General features: G+C 37.1%; 1 protein-coding gene across 9 annotated transcripts in view; it reads left to right on the top strand.

The window, feature by feature from the left end:
- The window catches only part of LOC123322835 (disco-interacting protein 2), a 179,353-nt gene that overhangs the window by 136,353 nt on the left and 24,143 nt on the right, over positions 1 to 18,857 (top strand). For all 9 annotated transcript variants that reach the window (XM_044910871.1, XM_044910865.1, XM_044910863.1 and 6 more), the window contains 3 exons: positions 11,617 to 11,862; positions 16,334 to 16,765; positions 16,837 to 17,963. In XM_044910871.1, coding sequence (XP_044766806.1) covers positions 11,617 to 11,862; positions 16,334 to 16,765; positions 16,837 to 17,963 — 1,805 coding nt within the window. The remainder of the gene's footprint in view (positions 1 to 11,616; positions 11,863 to 16,333; positions 16,766 to 16,836; positions 17,964 to 18,857) is intronic.

Here is an 18,857-nt window from a genome sequence, read left to right on the forward strand (position 1 = left end):
AGGGGAGAACAATTGACTGATGGAAGAAAAAGACTGGAATAGTGATACCGAAGTGTGGGGAGGACGACTGGATAAGGGTGAATGAGTGAACAGACATGAAATGTGATGGTGATAATGATGGGACATTTAATGAAAAAACAAAATAAATAAATAAATATAATAAATTGAATTAGAAATAACACAATAACAACATCTTATAAATAATTAATGTAATAAGTAAAAAATATGACAATTCCATGAGGCCATTTCATGGTTTTATGTTCACGGGTTTCCACCTGGTTCTATGCTCCGCTTCGTTTAACCTCTCTTAGATGCTCTATAGTTTAGAAACTTCCGAATGTGCCTCTTTGTGTCGATTATAATTTCATTGCTGCAGGCTATATAGGATTTATCATATTCATTTGGATATATGCACCTCCTGACAGTCTACCCTGTGTTAACTGTGTATTATTATTATGATTGCTGTAACTCTGGAAACAACTTGAACACCTCTGTATTTCGGTAGGTCATCTTATTGTTTGTCTTTCATTTATGTGCTGATTTATATTCATGTTTTTTAGTTGTCCTGAAGAAGGTCCCAATGTGGATCGAAACGTAGACATATGAAATAAAGAAGAGAGTACAAATATAACACCAATCATTTCCCACACCCCTTAATCATATATATATATATATATATATATATATATATATATATATATATATATATATATATATATATATATATATATATATATATATATATATATATATATATATATATATATATATATATATATATATATATATATATATATATATATATATATATATATATATATATATATATATACATCAGTTCACAACGTTCTTCGACGTCTTCTGATTTCCAGCCTCCATCTCTCTCGGTCCTCCCATAAGTTCTCTTCCATTCCCCTCGCTGTCATCTCGCCTGTTATTCCCTCTCTCCAGCTCAATCTAGGTCTCCCTCTTCTTCTCCTTCCATGGGGCATCCAATGCAGCACCTGTTTCGGAAGTCTCTCGTCGCCCATTCTCTGCACGTGCCCGTACCACCTCAGTTGTTTCTCCTTGATGTCGTCCGTCACCCTATGATCTACCTTCATGATATCCAGGATACTCTCATTCCTCACTCTGTCCAACCGTGATTTTCCAGCCGCTCTCCTCCAATAATCCATTTCCGTAGCCTCGAGCGACCTTAAGGATCTCTGCTTCAGCTGCCATACTTCACTTCCATAAGTTATTATGCTTTTAATAATGGATTCATACACTCTGTGCTTGTTCTCTCTGGAAATGGTTTTATCCCACAGTATAGCGTTCAATTGTCTGATTGCTCTTCTGCCCAAGTTATTACGGTGTTTTATTTCCTCATCCATGCTTCCGTCATCTGTTATCCGTATTCCAAGATATTTATATTGCCTACATTTTTGGATAACCTGTTGTTCTTCTAGTATCAAATCCCGTTGCTCACCGCCCATACACATATACTTTGTCTTACTGATATTCACCTCAAGACCCCATTTCTGGTATTCTTCTATGAGCTTTCGGGTCATGTACAGTAGGTCTTCATAGTCTTGGGCCAAAACCACCTGATCATCGGCGAAACACAGCGTGAAGAGGATAGATTCGCTCATTGGAATACCCATACCGCGACATTTATTCTTCCATGTTTTGAGAGCTTGTTCCAAGTATATTTTGAAAAGGACAGGAGAAAGGCAACAACCTTGTTTCAACCCCTTGTTCACTCTGAATCCCTTCGACACTCTTTGACCTCTTTTTATTCGACAACTGTTGTTTTTATATGTTTCTTGGATGGCCTTAATGAGGGTTATACTGATATTGGTTTTTTCCAAAGATTCCCAAAGTTTTTGCTGAGGTACACTATCATACGCTTTTTTGAGGTCTACGTAAAGAAGGTGTACCTCCTGGTTCATCGCCCTCTTTTTTTCTATTACTTGCGTTAGGGTGAATAGATGATCAATGGTTGACCTACCCGCTCTAAAGCCTGCTTGTTCCTCGGCTTCCATATCATAGAACTCCGCTTCAATCCTCTCCGAAAGTAATCTACCGTATACTCTCGAGATGGTGCCGAGTACGGCGATACCTCGAAAGTTGTCACAGACCTCCTTACTTCCCTTTTTATGGATTGTTGTCATGTATGAAGTCCTCCATTCCTCAGGGATGCTTGCTCCGTTAAGACATTTCTGAAAAAGTTCCGCAAGATGTTCGAATAACTTGTTTGAGCCGTATTTGAGCAGTTCTGAGGGAATGCTGCCTGGGCCTGGCGATTTTCTATTTTTTAATCTAAGGCATAACCTCTCTATTTGATCTTTATAGACTCTGATGGGTGATCCAGTAGTCCTTATGTGCTCATCTCCAATTCGTGGTTCATATTCCATCCTATCCTCCGTCAAGAGTTTGCTGAAGTATTCATCCCACTTTTGTAGAGATATCGGTGAAATAATATCTTTCTTGTTATCCTTGCGAAGGGATCTTAGGGTTTTCCAGCTTTCTGTACTCCTTGTGCCTCCAATGTATGAGTTGATTCTTAAACAGGTCTTTTCCCAGCTTTTGTTTTTGTTTTCTCGTATCAACCTGTGTACTTCTTTCTGAGCCTCCCTATATATTTTTTTACTCTGTTCTGTTTTTGTACTGAGGTACTTGCTGTATTTATCCTTTTTGACTTTGATGACTTCTTCAACTTCTTCATCCCACCAGTATGGTCTTCTCCTTTTGGTCATCTCTCGTTCTCCTAATGCCTCCAACGAAGCCTCCTTCAAGCTCTCTTTTATACAGCTATAGTGCAGCTCCGTAGTTTCAAAATGAGTTCTCTGCGTGAGTTTTTCATTCAATCTAGTTCGGTAAAGCTGCTTAACACTTTCATGTTCAAAGCTGTTCAGGTTATATCTGATCTCCGTGATTTCTTCTTCATCTTCTTCTGGTGGTGATAGTTTCCTCTTCGTTTCTCCGAAGGGGAGTATTTTAGCCCTAACAAGGTGATGGTCGCTTCCGCAGGTCACTCCTCTGTAAACGCGAACATCCTGTACTACCATCCTTGTTTGTTGTCGGACAATTATATAATCAATAATAGATTTTAAATTCCTGGTGTTCTGGACCCAAGTGAACTTATGGATCGAGCGATGCTGGAAAAAACCATTCAGTATCTTGAGGTTATTGTGTTCGCATATATTTATAAGTCTGCTTCCACTATCATTCACAGTGTCTTCTCCGAATTGGCCTATTATTTTATCTTTGTTTCTGGACCCCGTTCTGGCATTGAAATCCCCCAGTATAATCATTTCTCTAGATGTTCCTATCTTCGATATTTCGTATGAGAGTTGCTCGTAGAATTCTTCCTTATCCTTCACGAGAGCATCATCATTGACCGCATATACTCCCACAACTGTGATCCTGTTCCCAAGCAAAGTTAAGTTCATCTTTATTATGCGTTGGTTTATGGGTTCCCAGGATGTGATATGTCTCCTCAGATCCTTTCGGATTAGTATGGATACACCTTGTTGAGCTCTTTTATCTGTTGTTACTCCAGAGTAGAAATGATCGTAAAATCCTAAACTTTCTGATCCTTGGCCTTCTTTTTAGTTTCCGTAAGTATCACTATATCCATACTCAAAGTTTTCATTTCGTGAACTACATCATTAAGTTTTTGGGAAAGACCCTGAACATTCCATGTACCAATATTCATCATCCTTTTCCTGAGCTTGAGTCGTCGCCGTTTTATCCATCCAATCCGAGGCTTGTTGCTGGAATTTTTAACTTTTATTCTATTTTCCGAGTATCGGGGAGTTGGCCCGATGCCTCAACCTTCAACCTGAAGGGCCAGGGTTTGATTTCAGAGTGTCCTTCTCTTAGGCAGACTGCTGTCACTGTAGCTATAGAGCTCTGCCTACCCTGCTTGTTTGGTCTGCGGATGGTATTTTATTTCCCACCTACCCGCCGATCTGTTGAGACTGATCGGTTAGGGCATTCCCCTATCCGCCACCTGGGGACGCACCCTTTAGGGGTTTCAAGCTCCCCCGAGGGACTTTAAATATTAAATACCTATTTTTATTTTTCATTTTTAAGTGCTTAAAATAATTTTTTTTGGGAAACGGTTGAAATGGTTATTTCAAAATGTGACGTTTCAAAGATATTTCATAAAAAATACATCATATTCGTCAGAAGGAGTTTTTCCTATTGAAAAATACCTTTTTCTACCGTGCGTTCAGAGTATCACTTTTCTTTACTACTGATGCAGGTGAAGATAAATGGGCAAAGAAAATGCCCCAGATCGTAGAAAAAATAAGTCTCCAACTTGTGCATAAACTGTATTTCCCACACGTTTCTCGTCTTTCGGGAAAACGGGTTCGCGTGCGAGAAAGTATCACTTTCCGCTCTTTACCAATGATAAGTATTTCCATAAGTAATCATATTTTTTCTGTACGACATGAGATTGAGTCTTTCCTTATTCAAACTTCAAATCCCAAATCTTCAAACTCTCATTTGAATATAAGACATCTCTGTCTTGTATTCTGACGGATTATTCTGATGGTTAAAATGAAGATGAATTATAATCTCGGGGCACTCTACCGCCAAACTTCCGAGTCCCTCGTGTAGGCGTAACATTATTCGGCCGAGTTTGGTAAAAAATTATCTTTTATTCCATCCGTTGGGGAAAATGTCACTTATTCTGGAGAGGTTTCAATTTCCGGAATAATCATCCTTGTTTACCTCTAAGGAAATGTAATTTGAACGGCTCAGGGCGCAGCATGAGGATAAAGTAGAGGTCCATTATTGGTCATGCCTGTTACATTCATTTATCATTAATACAAATAACAATAATATTTTCCGAGAAAAATTTATTTAAAGATTCATTTTATTTGTTTTGTACCTTCATTATTAGCTCCTAGTTTTAATCTCATTTGCCATTTTATGGCTGCCAAAAATACCAAATATACGAATAAATGTCCCATAACACTTTACCAAAAATCTCCGAAAAAAAACATGCCGAGGGGCTCCGAAAAAATTGTTTGCGTCATATACAGGGTGTTTCATTAGTAAATCAACATCGGTAACCTCAGCTAAAGCTACCCTAGGCGAGTTCAAAAAACCCATATTAGATAGGTCTAATCAATTCCCTAACCGAGATACAGGGTGCTTCATGTATTCACCTAAAATTTAAATGCGTGTTCCGATTTGTGATCAAAGTAAGAACTAAATCTTACTTCAAAAACATAACAGATTGTCTTAGAACGATTTGTAACCAAAATAAGCAAAGAAAACATTATTTCTCGCTTCGCTTTACCTGGAGTTTCCTTTGAGCAAAATGACGTGCGGGCCAATGAAATCTACTGAATCTCATTGGAAATTTTATGCTCTTTTCAAATATCTCCATCAAATCCTAAAATTTTGGTATACAGGTTGTTGAATCTCAGCTTGGAAGATGTCCCATATTTTTCAATTACGGACCTGGAATTTTTTGGAAATTTAAATGTGAATCTATCGACCTGTGCAAGTGAATGATATATTCCAAATATCAACCGACTATATTGGTTGGTTCAAAAGTTATGAGAAATTGAAATTTTAGGTGAATACATGAAGCACCCTGTATATTGGTTATGGAATTGATTGGACCTATCATATATGGGTTTTTTGGACTCGCCTAGGGTAGCTCTAGCCTAGGTTACTGTATGTTCATTTACCAATGAAACACCCTGTATATAATATATTCTTTTGATATATATCATTACAATCTTTAACAGCAAACAATAATTATAGCATATGTATGAGATACAGTTTTAGGTTTTAGCAGAGGTTAGCGTAAACGGGGTACCATACAATTTGGTGATGATACAAGAGCTTAGGGAACAACCTCAGTAAAAAAACACTTTCTCCCTGTGAGTGTAGTCGATTGTAAGAAATGAAATGGTTCTCGAGCTGAAATTTTTTATAATGAAGGGCATCTCGCACTGCAAAAATTGATCCTTTTTTCAACAAAAAGGAAAATCCAGAAAGTCTTTTCCAAGATACCAGAAACTTTTATCTGAAATAGAGGGAAAACAAAAGCAGAAAAGGGTAAAATAATAAAATCATATTCAATATGTAAGATTGACCTGAAATTGACAACCAAATTCAAAGAAGATTCGGAAACTGCATGTAGAGCCCTAAAACTGTCGGTATTACTGTCGTGTTCATCTGTCTGTCAAAAAAAAAGAATATATTTCGTCCTTTTTTTTTTCAATTCAACTATTAACGAGACCCATAGGTCTCACCAAAAGTGTAGATGAAAATCCTGAATATCAAACAGTCCTGTAGAATGAAAGGTACAATTGTGTTCATTGAGAGTTTTCTACAATAAAACCGTCATCACTACTTGCAATCTAATATCCTCGAAGGAAATAATAGAAAAAGATTTTTCTCGTCGCTCCTCATAAGTATCCATATCCATTATTGGTCTGTCATTATGGATCCATGTCTCCAGCACCCCGAGTACGAGAATTAAAATTTTTCCCTGTACGCTAAAGTTTTGTATTACTTTTGTAACGAAATACCGTTGAAAAAAGTTATGCACGCCTAATTAAGACTACGAAAATACGGTTTTCAGTTTGGGAAGCCACTTTTGAAATTGCAAATTTTCCATTTGCCCAAGTTTTGTTCTAGTTTTTTAACAAAATAAACCGTCAAAAAAAAATTTTGTACCCTGAGATTTGGGGGTTCTAGGAGGGTCTCAAATGGGGAAGACTGGAGATATATTTTAATCGCGCGCATCTGCAATACCTAAGTATTTTGACAACATCCATGAAAACTAAAGTAAACAACATTGAGTGTATAGTCGTACATTTGGTATATATGTACTAATCCATCTATATTACGAGAAAATAATGCAATGCAATGCCCCCTAAAGTTGGAAAGTGTGATCTTTTTCACAGAAATCTTCCACACAGAGAGTACAAAATTTCTCGTAGGTTTTCGAATAGCAGAATGTTGCTGTGATTGTTTTGCACTCATTTGAATCCTTTCTAAGATTCACCAATTTCATGGCGGTAGATTTCGGTACAAAACTCCGACGTAACAAAAATTTTCTATTTTAAGGGTGGTTCTTGTCCACTGCCTCACCTCACTGAAAACTGAATTTTTGTCATCTTAATTAAAGAAACAAATATTTCCTAGGGGTTCAAATCGTTGCAAAACTATGGAGTTAAAAAGCTTATACAGGCTAAGTCTTTGACTCGTAGAAATATTTTAACAGTAGGTTCTTCAGGTCAAAAGAAACTTTTTTCCTCTACCATTTTTTCCGATTCTGCCCTGATAAAGACACATAGCCATTTTAATTTTTCATAATGAGCTGTGCCAACCCTGGAAAAACAAAATTACCTTCAGAATAACTAACTAAATCTGTGACACTACACATATGTGGAGCTTTCAAACAGAGTTTTATTCAGCCAAAGTACCCAATTCTTTAAATTTCACAGACACTTTAATTTTTGAACATCAAATTATTCGAAAACTGCGCATTATACGAGTAAAAACGTTCAAATATTCATTAGTTGGCGTCCAATTTTGTTTCAAGAGTTGGGATCTTTGACTTTTTAGTATTTTATTGGTTATAATGAGAAAACTGGAAGACGTGGTTGATATCTTGTGCTCGAGAAAGATTAATCAATTAAATGAATATGTATATTTCGAAATTCTTTTCATTCGATAAAGTCGTTTGTGAGATAGAACTGAAAATAAAATTTTTTTATGGTTTTTCAACAGCATGTCTCTTTCAAACCAAGCCGATTCGGAAAAGATGGTGAAGGGTGAAGGCAAAAAGTGTTTCTTCTGTTAAAATATTTTTATGAGTCAAATACTCGCCCTGTATATTTCTTATTCTGAAAAAAACACTACTGAAGCCCGAGGTTGGGAAAAGTGCCTTTTTTTTTAGAAAGGTGCATATATTTCGATACAAAACGAGTACACGTGTTTTAGCTTGTTTCGGGGCCAAACATGTTGAAATTTTCCCAAGACCACTTAATCTCAAAATATAAAACTTTTTGCTTGACGGTACAGGGTGGGAAAAATTCGTTGTCTACTGAGAGGATCTCGAGAACTATAGCACCTAGAAGCTCTATTTCGGAGAAACAGAGAATGGTGAAAACTGTAGCCTCCTACGATACTTCGTTTTTGAGTTTAACAATTTCGTAAAGTTCTCATAACTTTTTTGTCTTTGAAGTTACAGATCTGAAACTTGAACCTTCTACTGGCACTTTTTTACGTGGAATCCACTGATTAGCTCAAAATATTTTTTCATTTCGAGTCATTAGGTGAACTTTTATTTTTTTAAATACAAACGTTTATTGAATCTATTATTTTTGAATTGGAAATAAAACTTTTGTCAGTAGATTCCACGTATAGAAGTGTCTAAGAAGGTTCAAGTTTCGGATCTGTAACTTCAAAGACAAAAAAGTTATGAGAACTTTTCGGAATCGTCAAAATCTCAATTTTTGTTTATAACTCCAAATCTAAAAATGATGGGCCGATTCTGTTTTCATATTTGGATTAGTCATGAAAAAAGAGCTAGAGAATCTGTTTTCTTCTAGCTGCTATAGTTCTCGAGATCCCCTCAGTAGACAACGAATTTTGCCCACCCCGTACATTTCGCTACGAAAGTAGTATAAAAATTTGAAATAAACAAAACTTGCAATTTTGAAAGTGGGGTGTGTACGTACCTTCAGCTCCTAATTGAAAACATTTTATTTGGATGTACAAAACTTTTATAAGAATGTACATTTCGGTTCAAAACTATATAGTACAAAACTTTGACGCTAAAAATATCCTACATTTCCTGTTCTGAACAAAACACCCCTGAAGCCCTACTGCCCTACTAGTACTATGTGGAGTACAAGTACACCCCCGGGGTTGAGAAATGAGAAATAGTACACATGCTTCAGCGTGTTTCGAGAACCGAAATGCCATCATTTCGAAAATATGTCCCCAGTCTCCCAATTCGAAACCCCCTGAGACCTCCAAATCTCAAGTTACATTTCGGTACAAAACTTCGACGTATAGAAAATTTTGCAATTTATGGGACGGTATTTTCGTCATTTAATTAGAAGTTAGAAGAAAATTGGTCTGACGTCTCCTATTTCTATCGGAAGACCCTAGACCTGCAATTTTTGAGGTCCCAGATGAGACTTGTCTACGTAGACAACCCGCGGCACATCTCGGATACCAAAATGACGCAATATGTCTACAAAGCTTTGAATCAGTAGACAAACTAGACGCTAGACCGTATATATTTGGTCTCGCAAAGAACGAGGAGTCTACTTGTGAGAGTACTCAACTCAGCTTAATGAAGAATGGTCCAAAAACATAAAATTGGAAAATTAATTGCTTTTAATTTCTTCATATTAACCACAGAACATCAAATATTTCTTTTATATTCTAACTGTAGTACGTTGTAAACAAGGCAATTCCGATAGAAAACATCCAATCTACTAGTGTTATATTCACGAGGCATGGATTCTTCGAAAGCATTGTACGGTGTTGCGTATAAGCACTCCTTAACCTTTGATCTTTCTATTGTTGGCATAAAGAGGTTCGATGGCATCGAAAGAGAACAACATTGTCCCTCTATCCAGTGTGCTGATCTCGTGTTATTTTTTATCTCTAGAGATAATTTATATGGTTCAAGGTTCCTTCTTGTGATGGGAACCATATTTTAATTTAAAATTTCACGAGAATCTTTATACAGAGCGGAGGGAGTTATTCTAAACCATCCTTCATATGCTGGATGTATAACTAAATTAAAGAAAACTCTTGCCTTAATTATCACAAATTACATCATGCTGTTGTTTCGGGTTGTATCCCATTCTCTGAGGAGTATAAACTTCGCTTTTGACAATGGGATAAAACCTGAAACAGCATAATAAATTTGTGAAACTTGAGCCAAGAGTTTTTACATTCCCTAATATTTGATACTGGTTCACCAAGTGAACAATAACTATTGCAAACTAGGATTTTCGTGTTACGAAAGATGTACAAAAAATTTCAGAAGTAATTTTTCCACTTTTTCTTTAAAAAAACACAATTGTTATTTTCTGAAACTACTCAATGTTCAGGATGGATGAAATTCGTCCTACAGAGAAAAACAGGAATGAAATCATAGCATTTCTGAAAAATTGAAGATTGAAGACTACATTTTAAAATTAAAAAATACCAAGGTGGCCATTAATTTTATTTTCAAATTGGTCTACTTATCAACATGATTATTAAATGCTTGTTTTTTCTTCACTATGACTTCTGAAGAAACAATAATGTAAACGAAAACTAGACCATGAGATTTTACTTTATATCTTGGAAAATAAGCATTTTTGAAGCAGTAGTATGTATTACACTATTTTTTACGTAGATATCAGTTGACGAATGAAAAAAATTGATTCTCATTTGAAAAAACTCAGTTTTGGGGCTTTTGTCGTGATTGACTTTGACATTGAAATAGAAACACCCTGTATGTTTAATGGAATTTTTAAATAACGAAGGGAGAAGCATTGGTATGTCTTTTACAGAAGCTGGAAAATTAGGAATTTTCATGCAAAAATCTAGAAGCTGTAACTTGGAGGGAAAAGGTTGTTGGACAAAGAATTATATGAATTCAGAAACACCCTGTATATTGTATGTTGTTGAAGACAATGTATTAACTGATAAATAATCAAATCTTCCTTTGTCAATGATATTTTAATGATTTAATAACTTAATAAATACAAGGTTAAGCGTATTTTATTAAGGGCTTAAGAGATTTCATGAGACTTCAGACAACCTTAAGAACTCCAAAATGAAGGTGTATGCGAGTTTCAAGCTAATTTTTTTCCATTCCTAGGGTCAGCCCTATTTTATAAACATGACTGGACTAAAAGATTCAAAATTCACTTTGTTATGAGAAGAATAGGATGTTTAATATCTACCCGAGAGAAAAAATAATTATTCATTATTTTTATTATTAAAACAAAACAATAGTCGAGGAACAAAAATTAAAGAAAAAATAAACGAATGAGAAAGTTCCACCTGCACAACCCACATCCCATTAATGTTATGTAAATCATCGGTCGAACGAATTACTAAAACTTCCTAAAAATTCAGTACCTGGCAACCTTGGTGGTAACTGGTGCCATGCGATAATATTTAAATATTGAATACATTAATTCCACATTTTACACAGATATCGAAGGAATCATGAAAATCGCTAAACAGGATGAATTGGTGAACTTTTTATTACTGTCTAAATTTATGAAATAGGGTCCTGCAAATCGAATGAGTTCGACTACAGTTTACTTGAACCTCGTGAGAGCTATATCTTCAGTTCAAATATATCAGATAAATCCGTGATACCGTTCAGGAGATATAGTAGTTCAAATTTTTATGCAAGTTTTAAAAACACCCTGTAAAATAGAATCTTTAGTACTCCTAGATACTGCAGATGTAGATGATCCGCCAGGTGTCCTTTGTCTGCCATTGAAATGTTTCCAATTTTATCCAGGACACCCTCGAATATTCTTTCGATTGTTTCTGTACCTAGCTCTGAAAAATAATTTTGAAGATATAGTTCAGAACCACGTCAAAAACTGTAATCTTTTGTTTTAGATTCATCATCAGATGACGATAGTTTGGGCAACGAGGAACTGGTTGAGACAACACCTGATAAAGAAAGACCTAAAGACAGAAATACACCCCAGATGTTTCCGCCTCCTCCTCTATCGGACACGAGCAGTACGGGCTCGCCACCCCCGTTGAACTACAGGGCACGCCTGCCACCGCCTAACAACTGGGACCACAGAATCAAACATGATATGACTGAAATAAACGATGTCATGCAGAATATCAGACCATGTGAGTTGATATTCTTGATCTCTTATACATTATATTATTATTATTATTATTTGAACCGGGGTCGTTGTGGCGCGATTAGCCTACCCTACTCGTTCATAGGATCCCAAAGAGGTCGTCAATGATGTTGATAAAACCGACATCCTCAGGGGCCTTGGCCGTTACCTCGTGAGTATCCAGGACGGGTTTTCCCATATGAGCAGTTCTTAGGTCTGCCAGCTCTGGACACTTTGCATGCATGCCATGTGTTCAGCTGTTTCTGCTTCTGGAGAGAGCCTTCAATTCTCATCTGCTGTCCTGTCAGCAGTCCCACCATCATCTGAAGCTCAGCTAGTGACAGCTTTAGCAGTTTTCTGCTGTAGGTCGGTCAAATCATTACGAATTTCTTTGACTGAGTAAGTCCAGAAGAGGGTTATCCTGTTGTTCAACTTCCATTGTTGGATCGCTGTTATAAGGCTTTATTTAATATTCAGACTACAGGCAGTATACAAAGGCGGTTCACAGCAAAAGAAAACAGAGTAGAAAGATATTCCTATGCTATTCGGTCACATGACCTCAGAGATGACGTAGACAATGTCAGGTCAATAGATAAAACAGAAAATAAAAGTTCAGTACATGACATATTTGACAAAAAACAGAGAGAAATCAATACGTCCAAGTATAGAACGAAGCTCACGAACAAACTCTCTCGAACCGCACTTATACCCCGCATCAGTAGCCCGAATACACAACCAATTCGCGCACACGCGAGACTGGTTAAAGCATTACACTGAGGTCTTGCAGTGGGACAATTAAACGCGAACTTCGCGAACCCTACGGGCACAGCGCCAAACCACGCGGTTGAACTGCTTATGTATAATGCAGCCACCCCTCAGTGCGGTATGGATAATGTCACCAATGTCCGCATTTGTAGCGCCAACCATCTTGATGATATTGCGGTTTTTAGGGAACCATCCTCCTCTAGCTCCCACAATCAGTGGAAGCACCTCTATGGTTTTATCCGGGTGAAGTTCCTCAACCTTCTCTAGGAAGGTGGGAGTGGAGTATATGGCTTTCTTAACTGCATAAGCCATGCTTAAAGGCTCAGGGCACTGAGACGTCGCATACAATGACGTGATGATCTTTTATTAGCAGAAGGTCGGGCTTTAAAAGTTTCCCTTCTCTGTCCCTAATCCTGGGCTCTGGTATTTTCGAAGCCCAAAGAAAGGCTCAGAACTAGCAGGGGAAAACCTTGATGCTCTTTTTGCAAGTTCATCGGCTTCCTCATTTCCCTCAACACCACAATGCCCTGGTATTCATACTTGAGTCACTTTATTGTCTGAGGCCAGTAGTTGCTTAATAGTATTACGGCACTCCCATGTCAGCAGAGGGCAGTGTGATTCCAGAGACCTCAGCGTGGCTTGGCTGTCCGTGGTGATATAGATATGCGACGTAAACAGCCAGTGTCTCGTTATGTAAAATAGAGTGTTCATTTCCAAGGGGTTTATAGATCCTCAGTTTAGGTCCATATACGCCAATGCCTGTGCCCCTTTCTGATTTTGATCCATCAGTAAACCACGTGGATGAGATTTTGTCTAAACGATTTACTAAACTTATTGCACTAGGACGGTCAGCTATAACCGTTTCAAAGGCGTTTCGAAATCGAAGATGATTGGCATGACATCCGATGGTTTTGCCTAGAGGTTTGAGTCCAGTTGATTCAATATCCTCATATGTCCAGCCCAGTTTCCGGGTAGGAGATTCCCTTTAAGGGATATTCTTATTGCTTCCAGCAGGCTACATTTCCTCACATGTAGGTGTAGGGGAGGCGGATCAAGTATGGCCTCAAGCGCTGCTGTGGGAGCTGCATAGCTTCCGTAACACCAACACAGGCCAGCCTTCGCAGTTTCTGCAGCAGGCTCCGTGTGGTGACCTCTTCGGTTTTTGTTCACCATGCTAGAGACCCGTAGGTGACAATAGGGCGTACTACCACTGTGTATAGCCACAGTTCTATTTTCGGTTTCTTGACCCATGTCTTTCCAAAGAGGCTTTCGCAAGCCCACATGGCCGTCAGGGCTCTGGAAAGAGTCTTATCTATGCGTTTTCTCCAGTTGAGTTGCCTGTCCAGGATAACACCTGAGTATTTGTGTATTCATTATATTTGGTCATGTTTTCATCTCGCTGTTTGATCTACTATTCACTATACTGAGATTTTAAGGCTGTTTCCATGTCTTATTGAAAAATAAGAACACCCTGTCGGCTTAATCGCCGTCCTACTAGAACAAGTAATGAAATGGTTGAATATTCAATTGATGAAAATCCATTATTGTGTCGAGTTAACCTTCGCCCACCTAACGATGCAATTTTGGTAGCGAATCACGAGTCGTGGTTTAACAACTCATGTTAGTGAAAATGATAAAATTCTGTATTCAGTTCGAAATGAGTGAAGTAGCTGTGGAATATGGAATAAATTCTTTGTGACCTTATATGTATAAGAAAACTATAAAAAACACTGGGACGTGTCAACTTTTAAATTCAATGGTGCGCGCTTTTCAAGCATAAATTTAAATATTCAGGGTCCTCTTTATTTTGAATGGAACACCCTGTATATTTTTATATTTTGAATGCTCCTATAACCTGATATCAATGAACTATACAGGGTAAGTCTTTGACTCGTACAAATATTTCAACAGTGGATTCTTGAGGTCAAAAGAAACACTTTTTTCCTTTACCATTTTTTTTCGAATCGCCTCGGTTTAAAAGATACAGGCTGTTGAAAAACCATTAAAAAAAATTTAGTTCTCACAAACGGTTTTATCGAATGAAATGAATTTCGGAATATAGTTTTTCATTTATTTGATGGATCTTTTTCGAACACAAGATATCACCCGCGTCTTCCAGATTTCTCATTATGACCATTACGTTCCATAAAAATACCAAAAATTCAAAGAACCGAACTCTCAAAACTAATGAATGAACGTTTTGTGAAATAAAAATATATTCTCTGTATTTTCTCGTATAATGCGCCGTGTTCGAGTAATTTGATGTTCTAAAATTATAAAGTATCAGTGAAATTTGAAGAATTGGGTACTTTGGCGAACTCTGTTTAAAAGAGCCACAGATGTGTAGAATCACAGATTTAGCTGGTTATTATGAAGGTAATTTTTTTCCAGGGATGGCACACTCGGTGGCACAGCATATTATGAAAATTTAAAATGGCTATATCTTTTTATCAGGGCCGAATCGATAAAATGGTTTAGAAAAATGGTGTTTCTTTTGACCTCAAGAATCTACTGTTAAAGTATTTGTACGAGTCAAAGACTCACCCTGTATACCAGGAGAATCTTATAAATACGAACCCTGTTTATATTATGTAAGTTCTATTATGAATTATAATGAATGAAATTTCGACAATATGTCACACAGACAGGCTAAGCCTTTGTGGGAATATTCTTTATTTGTGGAGTATGTATTTATAGTTTCTGCAAATAAAATTATTATAATATTATTATTATATTTGGTTTCAAATTATTGAATACTTAAATTACTTTGTTCCTAATTAATTTTGACGCACCATTAAAATTGAAAGTTGTTTTTTTATCATTTTTGATTTTCTAACATAAGAATTTTATTCCAAAAGTGGTTTCCACGCTGTATCTAAAGGATGTCCCGAAATTAATGTAACAAAATGTGGTCACAGATTCTCGAGACAGAATTAGTAGTTCCCTTTTTTTTTAATTTTTGACAGGTGGTCCCCTCTTCAGCCTTCTGAATTTCGCCCTTAAAAATAGTCTCTTCTTTTTACCTCAGAATCGGCTCATACAAGAATCACTGAATTTGGCAAATCATTATTTATCAACATGGGCTGATAAACTCTGACAATTGAAGGAGAAAAGTGATAAAGCTCTTTAACCAAACGATGGAGGCAAGCCTACGAAATTCATCTCGAATACTTTACGTTGAAGTTGCTGCAATCATTGGATCTGATAATAAAAAAAGCCGATCTCAACTGGAGACTTCAATGTTGATTGTACTTCAGATTAAGCAGAGTCACTCATTGAATTCTTAAAAGGAACACTAAATTCGACAATGAATACGGATAATACAGAAGGAATGACAAGATGCGGAACTACGATTAATGTAGTTTTCCCACGATTTCTTGATCAATTGCAATCAAAGGTTTTCATTCATTTCACTCAAAAAATTTTCACACTCGGTGTAAGAAAATAGATTTTTTGAAGAACTGGTTGAATCAGTAAATCAGTTGTTTGTTTGTGTAGGTGTAGATGTAGTCTTTCATTACCTCCCAGTAAACAAAGTCGTTTCCGATCCATTTTCTGATGGTAGAAATTGTCTTTTGAGTTCTGGTCGAATCGACGTTCTATTCCATAGATGATTGTATGACATTCACTTTTTGCGGGATTTCTTCCTTGTGAGAATCGAATCAACCAATCAAAAAATCATCCAACCACAATGAATCTACTTTTTCTTATAGACTCACAACCTCCAGATGTAACCCACAACACTGCCCAAGGAGGACGTAGACCTCCAGCTGCTGATAGACTGAATAGATACGCATCATCGACATCGGATGATACCATCGGCACTGGTACTGGAAAATGGAAAGTGTCTGCTAAAATACAGCAACTTCTTAACACTTTAAAGAAGCCTAAAAGAAGACCTTTGCCGGAGTTTTATCAAGACGACGATATTGAACTTGAAATCGCCGCAAATCCGAAAGATCCTAATGCTCCTAAACCAGAAGGTGGTTGTATGACGCCATCTTTAGGAGATCCGTTGGTTATTCCTTCTGGTCTTCCCAGAAATATTGAAGCTGCTATATCAAGATATGGTTGTGCTTCATTTAAGGCTCCTGTTGCTACCGTTTTAGATCCGAACGGAAAATTGACGGTAACCTTAACTTATGGTAAGTACTCATTGCTGAAATCTTTCAGTTATATAATATTCCTGATACAAATTACACCGAGAATTTTACAGGTAAACTGCTAACTCGTTCCTGGAAAATTGCCTATGCATTATTAACGAAATCATTCGGTAAAAATGGTGATACAAGTCTGAAGTCAGGTGACCGAGTAGCCTTAGTTTATCCAAACAACGATCCAATCAACTTTATTTGCGCTTTTTATGGCTGCCTTCAAGCGGGCATTGTGCCTGTTCCGATTGAAGTACCCATCACAAGAAGAGATGCGGGGTCTCAACAAATAGGCTTCTTGTTGGGTAGCTGCTCAGTGCAAGTAGCCTTGACCTCCGAAGCGTGTTTGAAGGGCTTGCCCAAAACAACTTCTGGTGAAGTGGTTCAATTCAAAGGTTGGCCAAAACTGAATTGGTTTGTGACTGAACATTTGGCCAAAACTCCAAAGGATTTTACACCGGATCCACGGTTGTCAGATGAAACACCAGCATATATAGAATATAGTACTGACAGAGATGGTTCTGTCATGGGGGTGACCATCACTAGAGCAGCGATGTTACAGCATTGCAGGATGTTGACAATGTCTTGCAATTATACCGAAGGAGAAAATATGGTCTGTGTATTAGATTTTAAAAGAGAAGTGGGCTTATGGCATTCCGTTTTGACAAGTCTCTTGAATGGAATGCACGTAATTTATATTCCATATGCCTTAATGAAGGTCAATCCTGCTAGCTGGATGCAAATGATAACTAAATACAGAGCATCTGTTGCTGTTGTTAAATCAAGAGATCTCCACTGGGGCTTACTCGCTACAAAAGACCATAAAGACATCAATATGTCCTCGTTAAGAATGCTCTTGGTGGCTGATGGAGCAAATCCGTGGTCATTGAGTTCTTGTGATCAATTCTTATCGGTGTTCCAAAGTAAAGGTCTGAGACCTGATGCTATTTGTCCCTGTGCTAGTTCAAGTGAATGCTTAACTGTTTCTGTAAGAAGACCTGGAAGAGCTGGAGTTAATTCGACGGGTAGAGGGGTACTATCTATGCAAGGTCTCAGTTATGGAGTTGTCCGAGTCGATCAAGAAAACAGTCTCACCTCCTTGACTTTACAGGATTGTGGGCAAGTGATGCCTGGATGCGTTGTTGTGGTTATCAAAATGGAGGGACCACCCTTTTTGTGTAAAACTGATGAAGTAAGTGAACTTGTATTATAAATAACCCAACCTAACTAAATTTTTTATTATTAATGAAAGCTTTGAAAGCAGGATTCAGAATACCTATACTCCATTCACTCTTATTTTGGGCCATGGAAATTTGACACATTTCACTCTGTATAGTACGAAAATGTGGGGTTATGACGCTTGTCAAAACATTTTTGGGTTTTAAATCAACGCTATGTTGCCCGTTCTACGTAAAAGTTTCTGTTATTACGTATTTTATCACAATGTCGAATCTCTTCGGAAAATATGTGACGAAGATAATTGAAATTTATACAAACTGATTGAAGGTATACCAAATCCAGTTATTTGTATGGAAAATACAAGAGATCGGTATAATATCATTATATGCACTAGCTTGAGGAAAGTTTATGTTCGTTATCTTCTTTGGCTAAAGTTTGAATACGCTACATCAGTTGTAGATTTCAAAAATATTAATCCGAAGATGAAATTCATATGATGCAGTAGTTGGGAATGGGTATCTCCCGAAGGAATTAACAGATCATTACAAAAATGTTAAATTATTCAACAAAAATCATCTTGCATCAATATAAGTAAAAGGAATTAAAGGAAGTTTCAAGTCAAGATGAACATTTTCGGCATTTTCGTAATATTAATTGATATTAGTTGTGGCAAAGGCGTTATGATATTAACGAGATTTCATGAGTGCCAACCTTACTCCGTTCTAGTTACAAAAACTTGAGAAAATTATTTCATGGCCAACCGACTGCTAAAATAAATGTGAATGGAGTATACAAGGCCACGGTTAAAAATCTCGCAATGTATAATTTAAAAACTTGCTCATAAATTTGCGAGATTTTCAACCGTGGTCTCATAGGTATTTCAATTGACCTTTTTATAATGCTTAAT

This window comes from Coccinella septempunctata, chromosome 1 (assembly GCF_907165205.1).
Source record: "Coccinella septempunctata chromosome 1, icCocSept1.1, whole genome shotgun sequence".
Lineage (NCBI taxonomy): Eukaryota > Metazoa > Arthropoda > Insecta > Coleoptera > Coccinellidae > Coccinella > Coccinella septempunctata.